At 34.8% G+C, this 27,673-nt stretch overlaps 1 protein-coding gene across 1 annotated transcript in view; it reads right to left on the minus strand.

Moving 5' to 3' along the window:
* Positions 1-4,080: 4,080 nt before the first annotated feature.
* Positions 4,081-27,673, minus strand: part of LOC132707668 (uncharacterized) — a 43,113-nt gene continuing 19,520 nt past the window's right edge. The window contains exons 10-21 of the mRNA XM_060679591.1: positions 24,559-24,868; positions 23,854-23,990; positions 23,636-23,806; positions 23,325-23,576; positions 23,077-23,242; positions 11,616-11,857; positions 8,987-9,250; positions 6,308-6,617; positions 4,930-5,066; positions 4,709-4,879; positions 4,398-4,649; positions 4,081-4,337 (exon numbers count right to left, since the gene is read on the minus strand). Of these exons, the coding sequence (XP_060535574.1) occupies positions 4,171-4,337; positions 4,398-4,649; positions 4,709-4,879; positions 4,930-5,066; positions 6,308-6,617; positions 8,987-9,250; positions 11,616-11,857; positions 23,077-23,242; positions 23,325-23,576; positions 23,636-23,806; positions 23,854-23,990; positions 24,559-24,868 (2,579 nt within the window). The 3' untranslated portion in view covers positions 4,081-4,170. The remainder of the gene's footprint in view (positions 4,338-4,397; positions 4,650-4,708; positions 4,880-4,929; positions 5,067-6,307; positions 6,618-8,986; positions 9,251-11,615; positions 11,858-23,076; positions 23,243-23,324; positions 23,577-23,635; positions 23,807-23,853; positions 23,991-24,558; positions 24,869-27,673) is intronic.

Here is a 27,673-nt window from a genome sequence, read left to right on the forward strand (position 1 = left end):
CCCTGTATATGCGTAATGGCATCGCTTTAAAATAAAACGTAGCTAGATTTTTTTTGCCATTTTAAGCGACGCTGTATATTTTACAGTCTCCAATATCAACATGGAATATCCCTGTAATATACAATCTTGTGTGAACATTAAAAGTAAACATAAAAACTATCTAAAACTCAAGCATAATAGAAATATGCACGGAGCTTAAGGTTTATGTGCACTGAAACTCTAAAGGAAGGTATATGCATAAGCATAATGTGTATGCTGAAACGGAAAAAAAATTATTTCGAATAAGAAAACCGTTTCATTTAACTCAACTGTCGCGATAGCAGCTTAAATTTTAATTCGCCTCTCGATGTTTTCAACATTCATGGAAATTGTGCTTTTAATTTTTATCTTTCAACTGGCCGAATGATTATTCTACTCACAATATTTGTGACTGCCCTTAAATTTTTCGTAAAACAGTTGAACGTTTTGCTCCAGTCATTTTTCTCAGAATCGTGTTCCTAAAGCTGCCGAAAGGAAAGTGGACTTCAGGTTGCACCACCCCCCTCCTTTCCCAGTACGAGTATTTCCATTTTACATATATATACAACAACACAGGCACCGCTAAAGCAAACAGTAGCAACAACATTGCTGTCTTACGTGTCAGAACAACTTTTTAAACTGAATGAATTTTTATAGTAACATCTGGTATTTATATATGGTTTGATACTTTTAGTCAGGGGTGTGCGTCAATTTTTTTACGTCAAAATTTCATTGGTATTGATTATTAGAAACATTAGAAACTCTTGAACAGTATATTTTCTTATTTCAACAAATCGGCAATAAACGCGGACGTTGGTTGTCTTTTCTACCTGAACTCCAAATTTACATACATTTATTGGGAGGGCTATATGTTTTTCTTCCTCGACATGGTCATCAGAGTTCTATCTTGCATGAAATGTTCGCGACCCTTTATGAATGCGATAAATTTTGTTGCCTCGCACTTGCGAATTCTTCGTGTTCCGAGATAGGGATCACTTTTTGTTTACTATGCCCACGAATTAATACTCTCAATGTTTACACAAAAAATCAAAAACCAACGGACTGTAGAGAGGAAAAAGACAAAAAGTCCATTATAAATGTCACTTCAAGGTACACGATTATCTAAAGAACAAAATAGGAATAATTTGTTGCTTAAATTTAAAAAAAAAAAACCTGAATTGAGCGAAATCTATAACAGCTGTTTTTGATACCATGATCAACCAAACAACTATTTGTTATTCTATACGTATATTTGTACTACCGTCTGTAAAATATCTAATTACACACCCGTCTAGCGTGCGGAAAGCGTCACTTTACCACGTCAGTTTCGTTCCCCATGAATCCCAGCCACTTCGGACATTTCCGGGATTTTACCGCACGGATTTGGGAGCAATCGGATGTTTTCGGAGATATTTCTCACGCTTCGAGTTTTGACGTTTGTCATTTCTGACAGGCATGTCAGTGAACATATTCGTGTTGTTTTGCGAAAACGTACCCAATAACTGACGGTCGTAGAAGAAGTATATTATGCAACACGTTCGGTAAACTTTTTAACTCACTTGCTTATTAAAAACCCGCTCCGCTGCGCTCCGCTCGTGTCAAATGAACTCGTAAGTCCAATACCGTTTACCGCACTTATTGCATAATATACTATGTTCTACTCAGTTTTTTAAAATACCTAATTATACTCCGATCTAGCTAGCACATGGGTTTCTTGATAAACAACCGCTTATCATTTATAGCACTGGTTGCATAATATACTATTTCTTGTTAGCTACGTACTGCTATACCAATACCAATTACCTTCAACTAACTTTTGATGGACTGTCGTATTATGTAGATCTTAAATCTTTTTTTCTTAGGTAAGGGATAGTCTATTACGTGGGTCACATTCTCAAAAACAATTAAAAACTAATAATCCATTATCTACTAAATTTTCTTCGAACAGGAAGTTTTATTTTGAACGATATTCATTGCATACAGCTTCATCTTCGTGTACTTTCTAAATCCTTGTTGCTGTTTTCTTATTTTCATAATACAAATCAATTGATTCTTGTTGTAGACTTTGCGTAGTATAATTTTTTACTTAATATTGTACTCTATTTTCGTTAATCTCACTGAAATTTTTTGTCTCTAAGTGCAGTTGCTTCACAAATGATTTCAATTGTCTTTTTTTATTATTTACGTAAGGTACATAATTGATGTATTACTCTAGAAGCACTCTAGAAAGAATCTATTGTCTATGAATTTGCCAGCGCGCGCCGCTGTTCACACGAGCAAAATTATTTTGTTTTCGTTTGTTTCTTATCAATAAAGAAGCTTTCACGCACTCACGTTGTTGATGTTACAGTGTTAGGTGTCGCACTGTTTACTCCTGTTATTGTTTTGATTGTTGATTTATGAAACACAATATACAGGGCGTCCCAAAATTAGCGGGTCTAACTTTTATTACGAAGAAACTACCAAAAATCCGTTCCCGTTTTCAGATTTTTTTTTTGGTTTTTGCAACGTATTTTGTATACTATTTAAAATCTTTTCTACACCGTATACTTATAAATACATCTTTTGCATCAGCAACTCCCTTGTGTTGTCAATGAAGTAAATAGCAAACTCACTATTTTTTATAGTTGGTATATACATATACATAAAATATGTCTCAAAAATTGATATTAATCTCCCGAATACACAGACAAGATATCAAAGTTGCAATTTCAGATATGATTTTTTTAAAATAATTTCTGAATTGGTCGAGCTTTTTGCACAAAATTTGTAAAATCGGAGATTTTATCATGGGAAATCCATTTTCGTGAATAATTCTGTGGCACATTGTAGACGGCGCTAGATACGGTACTTTTTGGAACCTTAGTATGCAGATTTTTAATGGAAATATGACTTCTTACACTTTTTTTAAAAAAAATAATTTTGTTTGTTTGAAATTTCACCTATAGTAGTCCTTTTCGAGAAATTTTCGTGGAACTGTTTCGCGTGACTAGTAAAATAGTTCAAAGTAGGCGTTGAATAACATAATTACAATTAAAGACAGCAACATTGTGCGAAAACAGAAGCCAATTTTTTTCAAAGTAGGCATTGACTAAAACGAATGATGAATTTTTTTGCTGTTTGTATCTTAGATGTTTTCGATTAGTTTTCCGATAATGTCAAGAATAACTTGCTTTCGAAAGCGGTGACGTATCTGGAATATTTGGGAATCCCAAATACTATATTTCATTTTCGGAGTGAGAGAAACAAAAAAAATATATTTTTCTATTAGATCACAAAATCTTTGTTGCCCTGTGTTATTGGTAACAATTGTCTACATGGTCATCTATTCTTTGACGCATCCTCTATATTTTCTACGAGGGAGAATATGTTCCATATTTTAGTTCACCGTATAACTAAATAATAACGATTTTGCTTGTGAATACCTCATCATTAATTTTATGAATTGCACACCGAGTGAATTATTTAAGTGTGAGACTTTCGGTAAAACAAGGTCATTCCATTTCTCCGCCCGAGGCATGGCGATGTTCTCAAGTGAGAGTATTTTATTTTGATAAATACTGATTGCGATCAGGTCCCGACAAATGTTTTCTTCGATCTGCGTATAACAAATTTTAGTGATTGCCAAAGATCTACGAGCCCAGACACATATGAATTGAATGAAATGAATGAATGAAATATATTAATTTTTATTTTTTTGAAATAACTCTAACGAAAACAACTGAAATATTCGTTGGTTATTTTAATTACAGTAATGAAAGAAAACAAAAAATATTTCATAATGTCTGGCTCATATTAATTGGACCAAAGGTACCATGGTAAGCACCATTCAAGTTTACACTTGGATACATCGCTCCAAATTACTGAGTCCCATATACGCACTTACACTATATCAAAAAATGACTTATGTCAAGTCAAGCGGCATATCATTTAGTTCAGTTAACAAATTTAATTAGTTTTTGCCTTTTGATATGTGTATTTGTTTGTAATTTCATAGTTTTCAGTGCTGATGTTTCGCCAATAGTCCTTGACTTATCTGCAACAACAACAAAACTAATCGGCTCGGTATGTATTGATTTATTCAAAGGTTCATGTGTTACATCATATATTAACACTTTTTATATCATACAAGCATTTTATTATCCGAGTTTATCAATCAACTTTCGAAATGTTTAGCACTATGTCCTGTACCGGCGTTAACGTGAGAGCACTACAAGCAAAGGTCAATTTCTTTGGAGTACTCTCATGGAGAGTGAATCTATAATTCCTCAGCAACACTGCTATGGATGTTTTTATCTGCATGTATCCGAATCTCATCCCTACAAAATAAAGGTTTTCGATGATATGGTGCCAAAATGAACTAGGAGCGGCTATCTAACCGATGCATTGTCGCGGTCCATCCCCAAATGGAGTCCAAGCGCTGGAAATCCTCCCAGACCTCGCTTCGTCGCTGAAGTTTTCGGGATTAAATTTCTCTGGATTTGGGAATATGTTGGAGTCCCGCTGAATGGCAAATACTGGCAGAATCGCCACGTCACCTTTGTTGATCACCAGATCCGAATCCGGTACTCGATATCGCTTGCTACATTTTCTGAAATGCATCGCCACTGGTGGATACAACCTTAAAGTCTCTATACGCAATAAACAGATATTAGAGGTATGGATGTCATTCAGATGTTGGTATCCTAACCATCGATGCATTTCTGAGTGTAATGCATTTCTTGTAAGGCTTCGTATGTCAATTTGCCTTTGTGTTTCGCGAACACTTCCCTAACTTCGTCTCTTAATCTATCCTGAATATCTTGGTTGCAGGCGAGCTCGTAGAACAAAAACGAAGTTGTGGTCGAAGAAGTTTCGAAACCTAAGATCAAATATGAGATAGGTAGATGGTTATTGCTTCATATCACCAACCTGCTACGTAAAACACGAACATACTAGATGCCACGTCCTCGTAGGTCAATATTCCCTGAGACGTTTTGGTAATATCGCCATTGTCATCTAATTTCCCTGTGTTCTTCAGTTGGAGCAGGAGATGCACAAAGTCGTTCCTAAAAGCAACTCACCTAGTGGATCTAATCCGTTAAGACCAAGAGAGAAGGAGGATTTTGAACCAGTCATTCTATGTTCAACTTAAAGACATCTGGTTATTTTAATGCGATCTTGACATTTTTTAATATTGTTTCAAAAATGTAAAGGTAAGGCCTATATAACCATGTGGGTTCATCCAATCAATATCTTAGTCTATTTTATATACCATAAATACTCCCAAATCAAGAGAAATAGAAATTGGAGGGAATTGGTAAAAGAACATGTGAATACAATCTGAAATCTGTATACATGTGTCTTATTACTTTAAGCAGCAATAAGCTGTTGGAACTCAACAATGAAAGCCAACACATCACTGAGGATGTTAATCACGCCAATGATGATGATGAAATAGCGTGTACCCCCCTACAGGGGTTAACGGAAGTCTCCGAGAAAACTTTAAATACAAGAGTTGTATAATTTTTGTAGTAGTATCTTTTAGACTTGTAAAAGAAAACAAATTCGCATCGCAAAGTTGAGAAATAATAGCAAGTTTTTCATTTTTAACTGGAGCACACTATATGTTTTCTGTTATGACCCATTTTTACACATATATAGAGTGTTGATATTTGGATAAGATGTTCTGCAATTATTTAAGTTTAAATTTTTGATTAACTAAACAGATATTTATCCAGGTGATGCATAGGGTGTTTGATTTAAAGATAAATAACTTGCTACTATTTCTTTGCGATGTCTGCTTCTACAAGTCTGAAAGATAATACAAATTTTGTATTAAAAGTTTTTGTCGGTGACTTCCGTCAACCCCCGCAGCTGCTTTCAATACTTGAAAACTTAACTTTGCGACTGTTCGCATCAATATTGAAGCCTTTTCTACCTTTAGGCCACCAAAAAGCTTCAAAATAGAGACGAAAACTCTCAGAAAGGAATAGCATTCTTATTCTTTTGGCTCTACTATACTATTTCCACGCACATTCGATGAGATCTGGACATATTTTAAGAAAACACTGCCATAAAATGCGGCATATTAACTTAGTCACCATCTGTAAGCGGCCATGTTGGTTGTCCCTTCTTGTGACCTTCTCAATTTTTTTCTATGGTTGCTTCATAAGTTCTTGTATTTTCGGCATAAACAGAGCTTATATATCTCTGGTAGCTATATGGCATACTATGATACACTAATCCAAAATTTTATTTTATATTTGGAATTAGAATTGTCCACTTTGAAAATACTCATGTTGCTTACTTTCGTATATTATTTTTCTCTCTATAATTGATTGTTTCATTAACGACGTCTAGGAAGAACTTCGTGGTGTCTTTAGGGAAGAAGGAAAATCCCAATGCAGCAAGAAGGTTCCAATTGACAAACTGTTCGAGCAAAGCCTTGACCGGCCTGACTTCGAATATTTTCCTCCCGTACTGTCTAAACGCCGCCTCCGGATCCGTTAGGCAATTCGCTTGCAAACCAAAAGCGCAGCTAGCTATGACATCAGTCGAGAAACGCGCCACGACATCTCTTATCGCCAAGGGTTTCTTGGTGGCGAAATGATTTTCAACTGCAATAAATCATCGTCATTTTGGTGAAGAAAAATGGAGAAGCTGACTTTTTTTTGTGATCACACCACTCCAACACGAACAATACAACTTAACGACGTTAAACGTTTACAAGAATTAAAAGCCAAGAGATAACTCAAAAAAATAATATAAATAAATTATGGCTACATGTTGAAAAATAAAACAATTGACTATTACTTCCCGGAAATGAGATCAATCTCCCTGTTTCGAATGCAGCAACCTATAAATTTTTTAGTTATGTGATTTTATAAGAAAAATCTAATTGACATGTTGCTTATTTACTTGGTTTACACTTGCTTGTGCTCGTTTTTGCTTAAGTTATGTTTTCGTCTTATTTAAATTGACAGAGAAAAAATGACCTATTGAAATTTTAATATTTTAATATCTTATTAATCGCTCACTTTTTGATCTTCACCGGGTATTTGGATTGGGGGAGGGGGTCAACGAAACCTCTATTTTTTTATTTGACATACAAAAACTAGTTGCTACTACCTCTAGAAAGTACTTACCACGTATGAGCAGTTATAGCTTTTTCGAAAAATCGAATCATTTCAAAGATTGAATAATTTAAAGAAAAATAACTTTTCCTTCTGAAGTTTGTTATTGACTGAAAAATAATTATCGTGAAATGTTTTCAATTATTCTCATGGAAAATTTAATGCTCTACATAAAATATCTCTTGGAATCCTTATTTATTCATTGAGTTAGTAAATTTTAAGATAGTTTATTATCTATTTCAGAAAAAAAAAGTTCTTTGTTCAAGAAGTATTAATAAATGCATTAATAGAAAAAGAATTCTGTTCCACATTTGATAAAGACGCGGTGTTGTCGAAACAATTATCATGTCAAAATATATAATTTCGTGAAAATCTGAACTTAACATCAAGCAAATCATATGGTAGGTCAAGGATTTTGAACAAATTCAATGATTTTTGAGACATGAAGTCACTCAAATAATTTTGAATAATCTGATGTTCTTTTGATCTACCTCAATTTTTTTACCCTAGAATTTATACCATCTCGAATATCTTTGAAATGGTTCGGAAGTTCAGTTTCCCATAAAAATTATCAATAAAGTTTGCTTAATGGTGATATGATTTGATTATTTATATATATAACTAAATCGAAAATGCAAAACTATAATCAATTTAATCTTATATAAATCATTAATATGAAGAGATCAAACTTGGGAAGTACTTGCTAGAGGTAACTAGCAACTTGAATATCAGATCCGCCAGACCCACCTTAGGTTCAACTTTAGGATGCCTTTTCCCAAAATTCGAAAAATGCTTGTCAAATTATCTTTAATTTGTGTTGCAATTAATTGAGTGCAACTTGCGAAGCAGATATTGAAACTTGTATATTGTTTATTTTTTAAATTTTAACATACAACAAAGGGAAGGGATTCCCGACTGTATTATTGAAAAAAAATATATATTTGACAAGCCTTCGGAAGAAGTCGTCTTTAGACAAGGTGATTCACGTAGAATTTTGCATGGGGTACAACTTTTATTCGCTTAACTTAAAATATCCACATTTACCACCAATGAGTGCAAAAAACTTTAATCTAATACAAAGAATTTACGCTATTCATGGAATATCCGATTGTCCCATACATCATGTTAAACCCATTATTGGAAATGAAGAAACAAAAATTATGGCGTTTCTATGGTTCCACACGAAATTTTATACGCAATGCAAACAAGGATTTACTGGTAAGCTATTCATGCAAATAAAGAAAGAAAAATGGGTATATGGTAATATTAATATTTTTTTCTCAGAATTTAATTTTGAACTTAACAAAATAAAAAATTACGGGATGTTCCATTTGAAATTTTTTTTATCATGAATCAAACTTAACAAAAAGTAACCTTTTTTTTGGTACACCCTGTATAACTCCAGGATATGTTCTGTAGTATAGTATAGTTTTTTTTTATAAATTTTAAGTTTTTTACCGATGTTGAGTAATTTCATTTTAACAAAGTACTGCCTTTTTTTTTTCAGAAAATATCAAATATTTCAGAAACTGTGAATTTTATTTGAAATTCAAAAATGCGACAATATATAGGGTGGTCCATTTAAAACGAGAAAGCTGATATTGACGACGGCTATACATCGACGTCCATATCAAATATACTCATAGCGAAATTCAGAATATTAAAACTTAATTAATTAAATTAATTAAATTAAAAAAATAGGCAGTCTACGTGAACCACCCTATATATTCTTTGGTGTCCGGACAAGCAAACAGGCGAGAAATATCTCAAACTGCAAAGAATATGGAATAAGCGAAAGCGCGGCCATCTTGAAAAAGTTTTAACAAAATAAGATTTTGTTATTTAAAACATACCCAACGATTCTAGTTTTGTACTCAGCTCGTAGATTATTCCGTACATCATCTTCATCTTTCCGGAAGTGAACGTAGGTGTCAGCTTGGCCCTTAGCGTTTTCCAACGTTCTCCCTCCAAATTGAAAAGGTTGTTGGTCAGCATCTCCTTGTCGTGGTGATAAAAATTGTGGTCGGTAAAATATTGGAAGTCCGGTTGCAAAATCCGTTTCATTAAATTCAAATCGGTAACGACCCATATGGGTTGAAAGAAAAGGTACAACCCGACTGAAAAAATAATACGAAATTCAGGTTATGCTGGAAAGGTCTTTGGGAAATCATACTTTTTGTCAGACAATATTCAAAATTGAAATATTTTTATCAAATACGCGATGGTTCGAAAAATGTTATTTCTCTCGATACCAGTCGAAACTCTATATAGCGAAATAATCAGTTGGCTTTTATTTTCACCATGATACATAAACCATTTCTCTAGCAGCTTAACTGAATATAGGCCCCAAATCAACTTCTTCCTCTTGGTGCTCTTCCTCGCCCTTTCTTGCTTGTTGTAATATGGCTTCCTCTGACAAGATCATCTTCCAAGTCCTGTTCGCATTCTGTCTCGGTAATAAGTCCTGCATGATGATGTTGAATTGTTTCTGGTGTCACCTCTTTCCAAGCTTTACTAATATTACTAGTTTTGGACACGACTTCTTCAGCCAATCGTTCGTGGCGTTTCTATCGACATCACGGGCTTCGCCACTCTCTGTCCATAATTTATATAATTTATACCATGTCTTTGTTCGAACTTCCCCAACCATCGTTCCGAAGCCTTGAAATCGACCATGCCAAGCTGTTAAGCAAACTTTTCTGCTGTTAGTTTTACGATAGGTCCAGTACATTTTTAGGACGTTGCTGTTGGAACCACTGCAACATTGCCCGATCCAAATCTTCAAATTTTGGCTATCTTAGTTTTTTGCTAGAACTGTCTGCCGCTTCAGCCCGAATGATTTGTTCTTTGCACTTCCAAATCGTGGATGCAGTCGACGGTGTAAGTCCGTATCGACGTCCCACATCACTTTTCTTTTCTATCTTTTCTATCTCCCGAGTTAAAGCAACTTTACCATCTAGAGATAAAATTTTTCGCTTATTCGCAAATCAGAACTTATTGAAATAATGGTGTGCTGTTATACGTACCGATTAATGCAAATACAACAAATTTTGTTCGTAATACAGAGTTATACGTCATACGCTATAGGGAGTTTTTACTGTACTTTGAATTTGAGACAAATAAAAGATCGGTGAAAGTGTTGTATTTGGAGAGAGTTTTAGAGCCAGCATTATTAAAACATCCAATTTTAATTTATAAACAATACGGCGCTCCTTGTCAGCGAAATGCTATAATCAGTGAATCGTTAAATTTCAGACAATGGATTGGGCAAAATGACACCACCTAGACAGCAAGGAGTCCGGATTTAAACCCACTGGACTTCTTTTTGTGGGACACTTTAAAATATATAATATACAAAAATAAGCCTAACTAATTTTTGGAATAATTTCGAGTTAACACTTGCATTATTCAAAATGGACATGTGCAAAATTTAATATAAAATTATAAATTTTATTTTTGAAAATTTGTGGCAAGTGTTACAATTTATAATTTTTACAGTATTTTAAATAAATGATTATAGACACAGTAATTTCATTAAAAAAATATTAGAGACTTTCAGAATTAAGGTTAGTTGAGTCCATATTACGGACAAATAAAAAAATTCAAATTTGAAAGGGCTATCCGAAAATGGAAAAATATACAGAAAGTTTGACTTAAAAAATTGAGATTGGTTTCATTTCATAAAAATATTTCAATGTCGAATCTTGACGATATTTATATATATCGTTGCATTCGCCTTTAAAATATATTATTTGACCATCCTGTATGTAATTCAAATAGTACAAAAATTAAAGATCATTTTAAGCCGGCAACCCGGTACGTATGACGTATGGTTTAAACCTAAACCTATACATCTTATGTCTCCCACAAACAACCTCTCAAAGAAAACGAATTTGAAATCATTCCCACACACTTCATTCAAAACATTTTTGACCGTACATCAAAAGTACTTAAGAAGTATAATGTACAATGATCAGATTTTCCACTTGATCAAAAATCTGTCACCATCATCCATCAAAGGCGAAATTTCATTTGAGACAATAGTATATTATGCAACAAGTGTGGTAAACGTCATTTGACTCACGAGTTTATTTGACACGAGCGGAGCGCTGCTGAGCGAGTGTTTAATAAACGAATGACCGTTAGTTTTTGGATACATTTTCGCAAAACAACACGAATGCATTCACTTACATGACCGTCAGAATTGACAAACGTCAAAATTGACGCACGCTAGATCGGTGTGTAATGAGGCATTTTACAGACATAGAAAACAATTTTTTTTACGTTTTTGTGGAAGTTTGCAAAGTAAAAACTTTATAGACAAGACAGTTGGCCCCCTAAAGCTTTAAGATTAGAATTTTAATCTGCTGCAGTTTGAGATAAGACGAATAATTGCGTTTACTATTAAATAGGGCAGCTCCCGGTGTAATGATTACTGATTTTTAGTCTAATTTCGCAATAAATAACTCACAAGTTACTCACAGTACTTATGGCTGCCTTTCAATTCTTCATAAAATAAACGAACGTTCTGCTCCAATGTCATTTTCTTCAAAATCGCCCTTTTGAAGCTGCCGAAGGGAAACTTCGCTTCCGGTTGCACCACCCCCCTCCTTTTCCAATAAGTGTACTTCCATTTTACGTAGAGGTACGCCAGCACAGGCGCCGCAATCGCAAACAAAGTCAACAACATTGCAATCGTATTTGTTGCAATAGTCGCTCGTAAACTTGTTCAAATGAATAGTTGTTTATGGTAAAGTGCAGTATTTATAGAACTTTTGCTAGTGCATTTATCAGTGACGTGCGACAATATTTTTGCAACAGTACGCAGATTAGAAGTACCTGTTAATTCATATTTTTTTAAACAATTTTTTCTGCACTTCTGATGAGAATAGGCTTTAAAATATGCTAGAACTTTCAATTCATTGTCTATACACATTGTGGCTATAAAATTTAGGTATAGAGATAAATGCAGTGTAAGGTGTTCCAAATTCGAGTGGCCTCTATGGCTTTAAGCATTTGCATCATAGTTAGCCCAAAACTAATATGTATGTTACGGGCTCGATTTTCAAGAGGTCTCAAAAACTGAAAACCGCGTCGCGGTATTTCAAGGCGTTTTTCAGCTACAGGGTGATTCTAAAAATGTACGATTTTAAAGGCCCTCTATAACTTTCTTAAGTTTTTTTAAGCGGGAATCTCTCTATTTTACCCGTTTTGTCTTAGAGCGATTAGTTCCCGAGATATCACACAAAGTTATATTTCTTTAAATGGGATACCCCCAATTTTTCTAAAAAATCAGTTTCCTAATAAAATTTCCTGTCGAACGATGTGCCATACACCTATTTTCATTAAATAGTTTAAAATATATTTGCAATTTTTGATATTTATCATAGTAGGCGCAAATTTTATTGTTTTTTTTTTTTTCATACAAAATCAAATTAGCTACGACACAACTTCTAGTTTACAATAATTACCAACCCTAAAACAATAAACGGAAAGAAAATTACTAAAAGCAATTTTTTATTTAAAATTGTTATTAATTATACTACGCAACACTTCTGCACATAACAAGTGCATCTTCCAATTCCCTTCTAGTAGTTGACGGGAAATTTTATTAGAATTATTTTTTTAAATTGGGGTATTATATCTCATGAACTAAAGGCTTTAAGACAAAATCTGTGAAACAGGTATATTTGCCATCAAAAAATCTTCAAAAGACGTTTTGAATAAAAAACTCTATCTTCACAAAGGGCTTTTTTTAGAAAAGTACGTTTTTAAAAATCACCCTGTAGCTCAGAAATTCGACTTCTCTCGAAAATGAAGTCTGTAACATTCATATGAGTTTTGGGCTAACTATGCTGCACCTGGAACGTAAAAAAATGAATAATATTTTACTATCTTTCTTTCCCCTAAAAAAAGATTACTCTTCAACAAAAAGAACAACTAAAACCAGTCTATAAAGAATCAAAACGCGATTATGTCATCTCTTAACTCTCAACAATATTTCAGTTATATTGCAATCCAAGAAAAATGCTTGTCTGGAACAAATTTTTTTTGTAACGGTGAAACTGGCGTTGCAAGAGAAAATTATCCTTCTACCAAAACAAAATGTTTAATTCCGATAATATAATAAAAAAATACTTGCAACGTTGTTTCCGACTTACATGAAATAAATGAAAAGAAAACAAATATATATCTAAAAAACAATAACAACATCTCTAAAGAAATATTACAAAAAGTCAGTAATATACCAAATGAAAGAACTAATTTGTCTAAGAATGAAACCTGCGGTACAACCCTTACCTTCTGTCCGTGTACAGAGGAAGAACCTGCAAAAATTGTTTAGGTGGTGGTGGTTGGTGGTGTGGCCCTTTAACTGTGTTGATCACGGGGGCGTATCAATGGTCAAGAAACCTAAGTCGATTTTCTTAGACATTTAAACTCTATACACCCTAACATTCGTTTTACCATTGAGTTAGAAAGTAATAATAACCTTCCATTCTTAGATATTCTTATCAATAGAAAATCAGACCTAACATTGGGTCATTGTGTTCACAGAAATCCTACGCACACAGACCGATACCTTAATGCATGGGCACATCACCACCCTTCCCAAAAATCATCGGTTATCAACTCTCTTGTAAAACTATCTCAGCAAGAGTCACTGAAAACACAATTAAAACACCTTACCTCTGCTCTTCTCTCTAATAATTTCCACGTTAAAGATATTAAGCGTTCCATGAGCAATAGCATAGCAATGAGGTCGAAAGCAATCCTACACTTGCCACTGTAGTCCTTCCTTACATTCAAAACATTACTGACCACATATCAAAAGCATAACGTCAAAACCAGATTTACCACTTGTCCAAAAATCTCTCAACACCTTCGGTCCGTCAAAGACAAAATTCCATTTGAGAAGCCAGGAGTTTACAGCATTCCATGCATATGCGGCAAGGAATACATTGGAGAGACCGGACGAAAAATATCAACTAGACTCAAGGAACACGAAAGAGCCTTACGACTAAGACAAATACACTCATCAGCTGTTGCCGAACACAGTCATGATACCGGACACAAAATTCTATTTGATAAAACTAAAATTCTTGCATGTAATCAGTTCTTCTACCAACCAAAAATCCGAGAGTCTATAGAAATCTATAAGCAACCAAACAATCTTAACCACGACTCAGTTCTCTAGCTGTCCCCAATGTCACTAATATGGGAATTGGTCATCCGAGTGTTCATGCTGCTCATTTAGCTCCGCCCCCCTCAAAGAACATATAAGCAGGTACAGAGTAAAATACTAGCCAGTTTCAGTCAAGCTCTGAAGAAGCCAACAGGATGATTGGCGAAACGTCAGCAAGTTTCACTGCCATCATTTAGCCCCAAAACTTCGTTCAGAAACATTCCTCTTGAAAAAATTAAAACCTATATTTAACCAGAAACAATTACTATAAATTCACAACTCTAATGTAGAATCTAGAATTCGATACGGAATGTCTTGGTGGGGTTGGTCAATTCATTGGGAATGTGCTTTTAAGCCCCCTCAAGAGACAGCTCCAGCTCCCCTTTTTAAAAAATTTAAAATTAAAACTCACTCCTGAGAGAGTCAGATTTAAGTGGATTTAACTAAGCTAAAGAATTACTCGGTTGAAAAATATTTTTAAAATGTGGAGAAGTTTTTATGTCCAGTGTACAGAACGAAATTGTCCACATAAAACTGTCGCATGAGTACACCATAGTCAATAGTTCAGCCGGAATGAAGAGAGATAATTAATTAAAAATGGATTAACAATTATCACGAACATTCGTAATTTCACGAATTTAATTAGCAAAGAACAAATTTAAAAGCATTAAAACTAACAAAAATAAAAATGTTATTTACAAATCTTTCTTTCCCTTCTTTATCCTATTTTGTACCTTTGAGGGGGGCAGAAAAAATACGCATTCTTAATCATTGTTGTTATACATTATTAATCATAATTATTAATGAAGAAATTGTGCCAGAATTCACTATTTTCGAAGCAAATTTTACACTAACTTAGGACCGCGTTCCTTACATTATACCAAATCTGGATCAAAATGGGTGGGAAATACCACCAACACCATGTTCTTCGGGATGAACTCCTTCTTCTTCTACTTCAAGAGTTCTCGTTGGTAATTATTTCAAAAGAAATAGAAGGCAATGTAAAAACCACGGTAAACGGACAAATAGGAAAATTTAGCTCTCGACATGGCCACCTCTCACCTAACCTAACCGACATCTTTGGTCGTCAAGCTACACACCCTCCTGATAAATTTCAAGTCGGTGGCTGGTCCCGTAGTCCAATTTTAATAGGTAGTATCTAAGGGTGGATAGTATTTTGTAGGAACCATGGCGAACGAATTGTCAGTTACAGAGTAACATTTCTGTTTCTACGCTGATTTCCTAGAAAATAACAAATTTGGACCATATTCGTCAAACATGTAGAGAAGAATGTGTTGTTTGTTCCCGCGGTACGATTCACCATCTGGTGTAAGTTGTAAATACAAGTGCCATTGATTCAACCAGGCTTTTTCAATCTTTAATACTATTTTAACAAGTTTGTAGTTTTTACTCTTATTTTTACACCATTTTACCCATTGGCCTTTCCCGATTTTTAAGTCACAAAATTACTAAACGACATGTTAAAACTTGGTCTATATATAGATTATTATACAAGAATCAAAGATACGGAACCTGGGAATCTCAGTACCCGCTGGAGATACAGCTTTGGTTGAATTAGGAAAAGGTTGTGCTCTTTGAAGTTTATTCACATGCGGTCTAAAAACTTCAAAAATTTCCATAGCCTGCTGGGATATTCGGGAAAAACGGGCAATACGGATAACACTTCCTCATTGGTGCTATTGGTACTGCATGATGAAATTGCAATTAACTATGCAATTTATCAAAGAAATTTACTCATTTTTTATTTAATTTACAGCAAGTATTCAAACAGGTTTCCGTTATTTCCCAAACATAAGTATGTCCAAAAAAAACATTGGTTTTTGAAAAGTAAAGTTTGAAAAAGTCTGGTGTTCCTCCAAAATATAAGCGCGGAAGAAAAAATTACAAAAAAATGTACAGCAGTACCTTATTATTACACGAATTGCAAGTTAAGAGATAATAAATATTAAAAAGACATCTAGAAAAATTTAAACAAACTTTATTACCTTGAAACAAAAAGTTCAATTATGTCACAAATTTGTTGCAAGGAGATTCGTTGTTTTCACCTGGCGCCCTTCAAATGTAAATAAAATGGTGACCATTTTCATTCAGTGCTTTCGCGTGCATAGACTAAGTAAATTGAACTTTTCGCATCCACCGTGCATGTTGTTATTAAATATCGGTATTTAATGTGGCGAAGTCATCTCGATTCATCGTTCGTGACATGATTGCTGATTACACTCAGTGCAGGACGAATATTTTTTCGACTTTTAAAAAATATACTAAAATAAAAGCTGAAATGTGTGGGAATAATACATACAGCTAGAAAAAAAATGTTTCTTCTGGATCTTAACAGACAGTTAAGTATGTTGAAATAAAAAATAAAAAAATGACGATCTCCGCAAACTTTGAACAACAAAGTTGTTCATACGGATGTGCGATAGCAAACTGATATCACATTGTAATTTGTATGTTATACACGATAATCTCTGTATTACGGCTTCGTACGATTTGACGGAAATAATTTACGCAGTAAGGTTTCGGTTATCTTGAAATGGGAACGGTTGAGATAAAAAAAATTGTCAGGAAATTTTATAGAAATTTCAATAAATATCAGAAAAGGCAAAATTATGCTATTTATGTTTCCCGGCGTATATTATTATTCAAGTGTAGATCCCCACGAAATTGCCCACATCACCCACCAATCATAATTTGTTTCTGTAGTGATAGTTTCAACTAGAGACAGGCAGAAGTGGATCAGGGATCTGGGTTCGCCAAAACAAGTGAGAAGACGGTTTTGACAACGGCATTTATTTTCACACTTTGAATTTATACTAACACAAAGGGCAGTCTCTCTTTCCGGCATTCTCACAAGTGCCGCCATCCCCGCACTGTTGCCACTACACTTTTTATTAAGGGACGCCACTGGAATGATATACAGAAATAACGAAATATTCCTGTGCAGGGCTTACTGCGGACTTGCTGAAATGATTAAAAATTGAAGAAATATAATGATTTATAGAAATTTTAGGAAATTCAAAAAAAAGTCAATCTTTGAATCGATTTTAAAAGAGCTTTCCACAGACAGGATGTGTCAAAACAAATGCGAAAAACTTAAGAGGGTGATTCCTTTTTTAAAATGAAGGGTAGTTCGATATATAGGGTGTTTCACGGCTTTATCAAACATAAGGATTTGCCTACGAGATAAAAAAATGGTAAATAGTGCATTTTTATAATTTAACGCCCTGTACGTCATGACATATTCTAAGAGCAAATTAAATTCCTTTTCGAATGATATATCGTGTCCCTATACCTAAGTCTTTTCGTTTCTGAAAGAAAGCCAGCTAAAAATCTTGAGATCGGGCGATCTTGCTGGCCAATCCCACGTCCCCAACTTCAGTGCTGTGAGCCGGTACCCCACCTAGTGAAGAGAAAATCATTTACCACCAAATTTAGTATAGTCGGCCGCATAAAAGTTTATCCAATTTCGGTCCTTGTGCGTTTGAATTGACGTCTTTATATGTCTGATGATGCCCGTATGGGCGAAAACACGTGTAACATTTTACAAATAATAATTTTTGTGACATCAACTTCGGAGTTTAATTGAATCCTTATAGTATTACTTAAAAGATTATGCGGTTTTCAGAGAAACTTGCTTTGGAATTTAATTTTTTCCTATGATAATACACGACGTGTTCCACTTTTAAAAATGCACTTTTCACTATTTTTGTATACGGTGTGTAAATCACTAGTTTTGACCAACCCTGTATAATGCAGAGCTAATTTCGATTTAAGGAAATTCTGTTCGATACCTTCTATGTTCTATGTTAAGCTATGCCAAAAAATTCTTGCTTTCTCCTTGCTTCAGTATCAAAGTAATTAAAAAAAATTAATTAAAACTATTGGTCGTAAAAATTAAAAAATATAATCTAGAAAACCGCTGAAGTAAATTAAAGTATTATTCAAAAACAATCATAAAGTATTAGCAGATCGAAGATGCGGCAACGTCGCAACTATAAAAATAGTTTAAGTCGCTATAGCATTGCCGCTTATGGAACTAGCCAAATTTCCATTCGGCGTAAACGCCTCAGTTACCATCAACCATATAAGGGTTTGGTTAAAAGCCATCATTAGGGAGACATTCCGCCGCAAATATGGCCGAAAAATAATTATTTATTTTCAAAACGACAGAAAGAAAATAAAAAACTTATTTCTATTTTGCTCCTTGATGCAAGTGCGTCTTTGTAAATGAATTTATTAATTAACGGTAAACGTTTGAAAACTGTGAATTGTAATAAAAACCTTGGTGTTATATTTGATTGTAGACTTAGATACGTGGAATATGTATCTTTGTTGGTGAAAAAGTCCTATTTGGTTTTGGGCCCTTTATACAGGCATAGAACTGTCCTTAATTTCAGTTCACGGAAACTCAATCACTTGTCCTTTCGATTATGAACTATGGTTTAGTCCTCATTTCTTGATAGTATTAATAAATATAGATTACAAAAAGTTCAAAACAGCTGTTGCAGATTCATTTTCGGCTTGCGTAAATTTGATAGGATTTCCCCCAAAATCCAGCAACTTAACTGGCCAAAAATTGACAGTAGTTTCAAGTACTTTTTGTCACGATATCGTTTATCTTTGTTCCGCAGATCATTTTCGTAAAACGCTGTTGTAATTTTTAATAGTATACTCGATTCAGTAAAATCACATTCAATTAAATACTTTAAACTTTCTATTGTTCCATATTGCTATTATATTTATCTATTATACTATATTTAATTTATCAATGTATTTATAACTTCCTATTTAGTTTTCAATTTAAACATTTAAGAAGTTAAATGGAGAAGCTTTTGCTAGACTTCGCCTCTTCTCTACTGTATATTTGTATGTAACAACAATAAAGGCAATTTATTATTAAATTATAATTATTATTATTATATACTTTTCTACGCGCCTCTTATTCGTCTTCTTCTGCGAGCGTTACACTTTGTTCGATAATCGATCAGTCCGATAGATGGCGGAACAAATTACCGCTCAAAAGAATTGAATTAATATAGTGTACGTTGACTTCCATTGGACCTTATTAAGTCATACTTGTCATCTAGGAGACAATGTGTAGACTATAATAATGAAATGTCATAATGGTGTGCCACAGGGCTCTATCTTGTGCTACTTTTTACAGTATACATTATCGATCTATGCTATCACCAAAACATACAAGATTTAATAGAGAACATATAGATAAGGCCAAGTTATGGTTCTGTAACAACTACATTAAATCCAGATAAAGCACTGCACTTTGTGCTTTCAACAAATAATAACTTGGTGTTGGATGCTAGTGCAAAACCTATGGGGATGATACTTTGGGCTGGGCTCGGCATAACATTCTATTATTTAAAACACTGCCATCTAGTAATTCTGTTGTCCGTGAATAAGAAAAAATAATCGCCAAGGAAACATTTATAATGACATATTTTCTCTATTATTCACTCCTAACTTATATTGTGGTCCTGTGCGTGTTATCTAGAACATTGTAAAGTAATCATTCGAAAATCATGTTGCTTCCATGTCTGTTCATCTATCAACTGCTCCAGACAGCAGAATTCCTTTTATCTTAGCACTGTTTCTACTCCAGAATCCATAGGCACCACCATCATAATATAGGATGGTATGTACCTTTTGATTTAATCTGTGGTATTTTGTACATAATTCTATCTTATCGTATCGTCTAGTTTTTTTTTGTTTTTTTACCATTGTATATGTCACTTTCACTCTTTTTACATGTACATTTTATATACTTTTATAGAATTATAATCATGTACAATTATTATTATATTTGTTTTTCTAATGTAACAATTTAAAATGTGTAGGTCTTAAAATTGCTATTAATTTTCGTTTCACTCTTATAATGAGCATTATCACTATTATAGCTTGCATTCTCTGAAGCCCAGACGGCAAAGAGTTTTCTGTTCTAATATTAGTCTTACTAACCAACCAGACCATCTTTCAGTGTCGGCTTTCACAACTAATTTTCTTCTCTTATACGTTTACATGAGATTTTATGATAATACCTTGCAGACCATTTAAATATTTACCGCTGCATACAATCAGTTGTCTGAGTCTGGTGCAGAGAATCTCCGAATGTCTCGAGCACTGTAGAAAATTTCCGGATTTATGTTTTGCACGTGGTTTTAAGTTACACATGTTTAGTCCTTTTAGCATATTTTTTTCGACGTTCCTTTGCACAAATGGTATTATTTTCCTTACCTTCTGATATTGTATGAGGATTCACATAAACACGATCAAGTGATATTAAGTCACATGAGCGAGGAGGCCGTCCAATGAATTTATGTGGGTAAAGATTAATTAAAAATTCTCGATTTTCTAGAGAGTAATGCGGAGGAGCTGCATCTTGCCGAAACCATGTTTGCTGGATCCCAATGTTACCAACTTCTTGAAAAAGTAGTGGATGGCGAAAAAAATATGGTCCAATAACTTTAAAGTGTTTTATTCCACACCACACTGAAAGAAGGTTTTGGTTTTGCAATTCTCGTACAAAGAATGACGATGAACTACCCTATTAGTGGGAAAAGTTGATAACTGAATAATAGGGCACTTCGCGTTGTAAAGTCTTACTGCCCACAAAATATTTTTTCTTACCTCAGATAGTACATAAATCATATCAACTAATTCAGCTTTAGGAAAATCCACAATTAGTTTTTTTTTAATTTGCTGACACAACAATAAAAAGTATTAATTTATTTACTCAGTATTTGACGATATCACTGTGCCATGGCCGACAAATGTTATAGCAATAGTCTTAGACAGAAAAAAGGGTAAATATTGAAAAGTCGCAAAGTATTAATAGGTATATATAGTATTTTGTATGATCTTTTAGAAAAACTTAGTAGCTTTCTTCTTCTTCTTTCAGTGCCCTACCAGTTATCTGACGTCAGTAGTACTTGGGAAAAGGCATTTCTGCCAGTTTAAAACATTCTCCTGCGACCTGGTATCCGGTCCAGTCACGTAGGTTACGTAGCCAGGACATCTGCTTCCTATCAACTCCCCATCTACCCTTAATCTTTCCCTCCATAATCGTTCTGAGGAGATGGTATTTTTGGCCCCCCCATTATATGTCCCAAATATATGTGTCTTTGCTCTTCTCAGGATTTCCTCGTTGGTCATTCTTGCAGTCCACGAAATTTTTAAGATTCGCCAAAGGATCCACATCTCAAATGCTTCCAGAAGGTGTTGCCACGAGCCATATTCAAGCTGCTATTTGCAGAATATTGACCTCATAGACCATCAGGGTCAATGTTATCTGTAATCAGAGACCCTAGGTCAGTGGTCGCCAACCTCTTCAATGTGCTGAGCTACTTTGTTAATTTTTGCGGTGTGTATTAGGTGTGCTTTAGTTTTAGGCACGTATTATTTAAAAAAATGAAAAACTTCAAAACCAATTAGAAACAAAAACATGGCCTTCCATTAAAAAATAAGGTTTTATGCGTTACGCTATTTTTTTGAGCCACCTTGTATACTTTGAAAGATATTGAACGTTACTCCATCGCTGACTCTGTACCGGAAAATACGAGGACAAAATACAATCATTAATTATATGGAGAATATACTGGTCAATTGTTTTTTTTTATTACACAACATTTAAATAACATTAATAATAAAATACTTACAGTATTTATGACCATCTTTAAGTTTTTCATAAAACAATTGGATGTTCTGCTCAAGCGTAATTTTTTTTTAAATCGTGCATTATATCTGCAATTGTCTTTAACACATATGAAGAATTGATTATTATAAAGGCGCTAGAAAACTGGGCAAATGAAAAGAATGAAGAGGATATTGTTGAGCTCTTTCAAAGTGCGGAAAGTGCTAGTCTGGAACCAGGCCTACTACTAGAAACTATTCTCCGACTCAATGAATTCAGTTCCTACACGTACTCTTTTGATCTGCTGCCCCCTAGTGGCACGCAAGCAATTATTGGATGAATTGACGTTTTCTCCTCTTCTAAACAGAGCTGACATGTGCTGTTGTCTCCCCCCATGATTATAGCTATACAAAAATAGTTGCTTCATCGTAGACTTGTCTTCGCAAGCAAGGTCTGCTCGTCCATGGAACTTGAACTTACATCACTTTCGAACAGAAAACTGGTCAAAAATTTCTTGGTATCATTTCTTCCCAGCTCATCTATACACGTCATTAAAATGTTTCAGGCGGGAAAAGAAATCATCCTGCTATATCATCCTACTAAATCATCCTACTATTATACTCTACCTCTTACTGCCACTACCATATGTATTCTTCTCACAGCTCAACAAGCTCAACGATAAATCGAAATGAGTCGAGAATTCCTAGACAATATTGAAGCCACTACCTAGCAGCTAATTCTCTTTATTTGATTTGCAAAAGTTAAGGATAAAACTTAAAATTCCAAAGGTCAATCTCTTAAATTCAAGAGAAAGGAAACAACCTCCTCACACCAATTCAGGTCGAGAGGTATTTCTATTTCCAATATTTATTTAGTTGTTTCTTAAAAACTAAATTAAGAGATTTTACTTTAGATATTTGTGCTTCAACTCATCGGTTTAAAATAATGTATTTTGTACATTATTTTTAACCAATCAATCATTCGCAGAATGTGAATGGCATGAGTCCAATGCTTCACGCCAATAAATAGAAAAATAGTGATTTGAAAACATCAACTAATTTATTTTAAATTTCAGTCATTTTATCTGATTAACTTAATCAACTCTGGAGACATTTAAAAATATATCCTGGGCGGGGGCCAGCGCTATGGTGTCGCAGGCAAAGCTCAATTTGGTCGGGGTGCTCTGGTGAAGGGTATACCTAAAATTCTTCAGCAATGCCACAATTGACGTCTTCACCTGCATGTATCCAAATCTCATTCCTAAAAAACGTATTTTTTATTATTTTATTTTTTGGTCTAACACAATATTCGAAAAAAAATTCTACTACTTAGTATAGCCTACCAATGCATTGCCTTGGTCCATCTCCAAAAGGTGTCCAAGCGCTGGATATTCGCCCCGCTCTTGCTTCGTCTGTGAAGTTTTCGGGATTAAATTCCTCCGGATTCGCGAACAGGTCTGGATCGCGTTGGATGGCAAATGTCGGCAAAATCGCAAGAACACCTTTCTTAATCACCAAATCCGAATCCGGTACTTGATACGTCTTGGTGCACCTTCTAAAATGCACAGCCGCTGGTGGGTACAACCTTAAAGTCTCTGGAAACCACAAAGGGGTTTTAGATATACGGCTTAGGCTTTGAAGAAGGTCTTCTGACCATCAATGCACTTCTGAGCGTAGTGCATTTCTTGTAGGGCATCGTATGTCAACTTCCCATTGTGTTTTTCCAACACTTCTCGAACTTCCTCTCTTAATCTATCTTGAACGTCTTGATGTTTGGCAAGCTCGTAAAACAAAAAGGATGTTGTGGACGAAGACGTTTCGAAACCTAATATCAAGTATCAGGTAGGAAGGTGTCTATTTCTGCATACGAACCTGCTAGGTAGAACACAAACATACTCGATGCCACGTCCTCGTAGGTCAACGTACCCTGAGAGGTCTTGGTGAGGTCACCACCGTCATCTAACTTGCCTTTGTTCTTCAGTTGGAGCAACAGATGTACAAAATCGTTTCTAAAAGCAAGACATTTTTTTTATTATCGAACTTGGTTATCTCTGCACTAGACCATGAAGGTGCATTGAATGAAAACAAACAAACAACAACTTCGACCTCTTTCCTCAGTAATTACCGAGACTTACGAAAAAAAATTTTCTATTATGGCAATTGAATTATCTGCATCCTTCGTACCGAGATCCGCAACAAAGGATGTTTCTTTCACTTAGTTCTGATGTGGGGAAGTTACGAAATATTATAGATAGTTTTTATTGAGCAACTTGAGTGTAGGAAAAATTTATTTTCGAAATAAACTTCGCCAGACTGTGGAACTTGTAGGTACACTTCGATCTCAACAATTTTGAGGAAAGTAACTAGAATGTAAATATCAGCAAGGCAAACAGGAAAAGTTGTTTTCGGAAACTCTCCATCCGAGTAGTCATTTGCGTTTGAATAGACTCTCGTTTATCATTCTCCAAAATCGGCGCTCCATAACAATTTTCAAAAATTATTGCCTATAACCGTCACCTCTGGAATCTCATCCACACCAACGCCTAATTCTTATTTAAATGTCATCTCGATACTTACTTTTGTATATTATTTTTCTCTCTGTATTCGATCGTATCGTTCACTACGTCCAAGAAGAACTTGGTGCTGTCTTCCGGGAAGAACCGGAACCCCAAGGCGGCTAGAACGTTCCAATTGACAAACTGCTCGAGTAAAGCCTTCAATGGCCTGGACTCGAATATTTTTTTGCCGTGGTACCTAAAAGGTGCGTCCTGTTCCGTTAGGCAATTCGTTTCCAAACCAAACGCACAGCTCGCGATCACATCGGTCGAATAACGGGCTGCGGCGTCTCTTATCACCAACGGTTTGTTAGCGGTAACATGCTTTTCAACTGAAAAAAAAATACTTTTTATCTAGTGCGCCAAATGCTACTTGGCGATCTAGACCTTTTGGAAATACAACAAAGATTACATTTTTACAAAGTTATTAATTTCAATACACTTATTACATCTCTGTATTAACAACTCAATCCCTTTAAAAAAATAATCTTTTGGTTTGTCTGCAAAATGAGCTAAAACAGCCCCTTTTAACTCAATTTCATCGTTAAACCGCCGTCCAAGTAAGTCCTTTTTCAAATATCCGAACAAATAATAGTCGCTGGGGGCCATATCTGGACTATAGGGAGGATGGACAATGTATGTAATAATGTTGCGTAATATTTACCATTGACAGTGGCATTACTTTCTTTAAAATCTATCAAAAGAATTCCTTCACAATCCCAAAAGATCGTGTCCATCGCCTTTTTTGTTGACTGGCAGACTCTGAATGTTCTCCGAGGTGCTTCACCCGTACGACGCCACTCCATTGATTCTTTTTTCGTTAGAGGGTCATAATAGAGAACCATAGGTTCATCTCCCGTCACAATAGTTTCTATCACAGACTTCGGTTCCGACCCACAGAGTTCAAAAAAAGACCACGCACACTCAACACGGCATTGTTTTTGAATAGCCGAAAGGTTTTTAGAAACCCATCTTATGAACCTTATGAATGTTATGACCTAAACTGGTCGACCAGTTCTTGATTCATCTTCAAGGGACTCCTGCCCCATTCGAAAATGTTTTGCCCATTCTTTCACTACAAAACACGAAGAAGAACTTTGGCCGTACACACCATACAGCCTTTCTTTAATAATTTTAGGTGCTAAGCCTAAAAACTTTATGACTCTATACTCAATTTGCGTTATTTGAGACATTTTTTTGGACACGTCCTGTTTAAAATGCAGTCAATAAAAAAACTATTTGACGCAAGACTTCCATTTTTTTTTTCGCAACCTACTAAGATATATATTTAAAAGAACACAAAGTTTTAGCTCTATTGGGACCAACACAAATCAAAATATGTGTGTCCGACCAACCGGACCAGCGCGTTAGTATTCGAGAGCGATCTGAATTGCTTTAAAAGGGAAGAACAATATTTTTTTACAAAAGTTCAAGGTAAAAATGTGTGTTTGTTCTGTAATACTTCGGTTCCATTGTTAAAAATGGAAATATTGAGAGACATCATAAAACTGTACATTCTAATTTTGAAAAATCATTCCCACTAGATTCTACGCCAGAAAGGAGAAACGGTATAAAATGCAATTTAATTGGACAACAATCAATAGTTTTAACAGTCGACAAAAATAAGGCTGCAAATGAAGGAAAAGGAAAAGGAAGGAAGGAAAAGCTGATTTTCTGGATGCCAAAATAACCACAAAAAAAAATTCAAAAATAAAAAAAATACTTCGCGTTATTTCATTGTTCCCAGTTTAATTTCTAATTTCTAAATGCGAGTCCAGACTTCAAATTCTCTCCCAAGTCTGAAGTCGGTAGCGGCAAATTTAGAGTACTTATTCTGTTTTTCAATATTGCACGGAATATCGCGAACACCCTTTGCAATACTATATAGGCTGTATTGTCATGTAAAATAAACTGACATCTAAAACACAGATTTGAAACTAATAAGAGGACACTTTTTCAACTTCTTTGAATTTGCGGCGCACCCTGTATATTTTTGAAAAATTGTCAGGAATAAAAGTTTATGGAGTCGTTTCCTCTGCGTCTTCTGGTTCAAGAATTTTACGATCTTTTTTTTTCTTTTCTTTTTTAATCTTCCCGACCCCATTTTCAATAGCTTCCGTCACGGGGCAAAGCTGCCAAATATGCCAAATATGAAGTCGATTGCTTCAGATTTCGGACACTTATCGTGTTTCATAGCAAGGTCCAAAAAACAGTCGAAAATCGCGAAAAAAAGATGGATACCGGATTCGGATCAGGGCCATTTCTTATAAGCTTATGTGCCTCGTGGAGAGTTAAAAAGGAGGAAAATTTCAATTTTGTAGCTCCAACGGTTCGAAAGTTATTCAGGAAAAACCAAAAGACGAGAACGGAGAGCAGACAGACAAAAAAAATTTTTTTTTTCGACGACGATCCCGTAGGACTTACAGTTACCGAGATATAAAATTTTCATACGAACGCAGATACTTTCGAAAATTCGATTTCATCGATTTTCGAAAGTATCGAATGTCGAATGATATTCTTTCAAATATCGCGCGCCCTGTATAAGTGAAACCCTTGTATAACTCTCTCTCAGCACAGTTTACGATATTGTTCAAATAAAATTTTCCCATCTATAATGGTTTTTCACAAAAACGGAAATTTTTAGGATATTTTAAAAATGTTTGCCCATAAACGACACACCCTGTATATAATTCAAGCAATGTTCGAAATAGAAGTTATAACTCCGGATCTCCCACGTTTCCCGGAATATGATTTGTTTTCTGAAACCGTGCAGTACGTAGGAATAGTAAATGACGTCATCGCGTCTAGACTGAGTCCGAGGAATAGTGATTTTCATATGGATGCCTATGCGATATACGAACCGTAAATACAAAAATTGGAGCTCCTGATGCTGCCTGTTTGAACCGATTAATACTATTTGTTACAAATTTTAATTTGCGATTAATAATTTTTTATAGAAAAAAACAATTTTTATGGTCTCTTAAATTTTTGTCAACAATTGACAAACCCTGTATATAATCGAAAAAATAATTTGCATGAGGGGGTGGACTTCTACCAACGTGCCAAATTTTAACTCAATAGCTGCAAACTCCGGGCACTTGCTGCATCTTTCAATATAACACGTTATATCTCTAACA

Source organism: Cylas formicarius, unplaced genomic scaffold (genome assembly GCF_029955315.1).
Source record: "Cylas formicarius isolate icCylForm1 unplaced genomic scaffold, icCylForm1.1 PGA_scaffold_9__14_contigs__length_23061073, whole genome shotgun sequence".
In the NCBI taxonomy this organism is placed as follows: domain Eukaryota; kingdom Metazoa; phylum Arthropoda; class Insecta; order Coleoptera; family Brentidae; genus Cylas; species Cylas formicarius.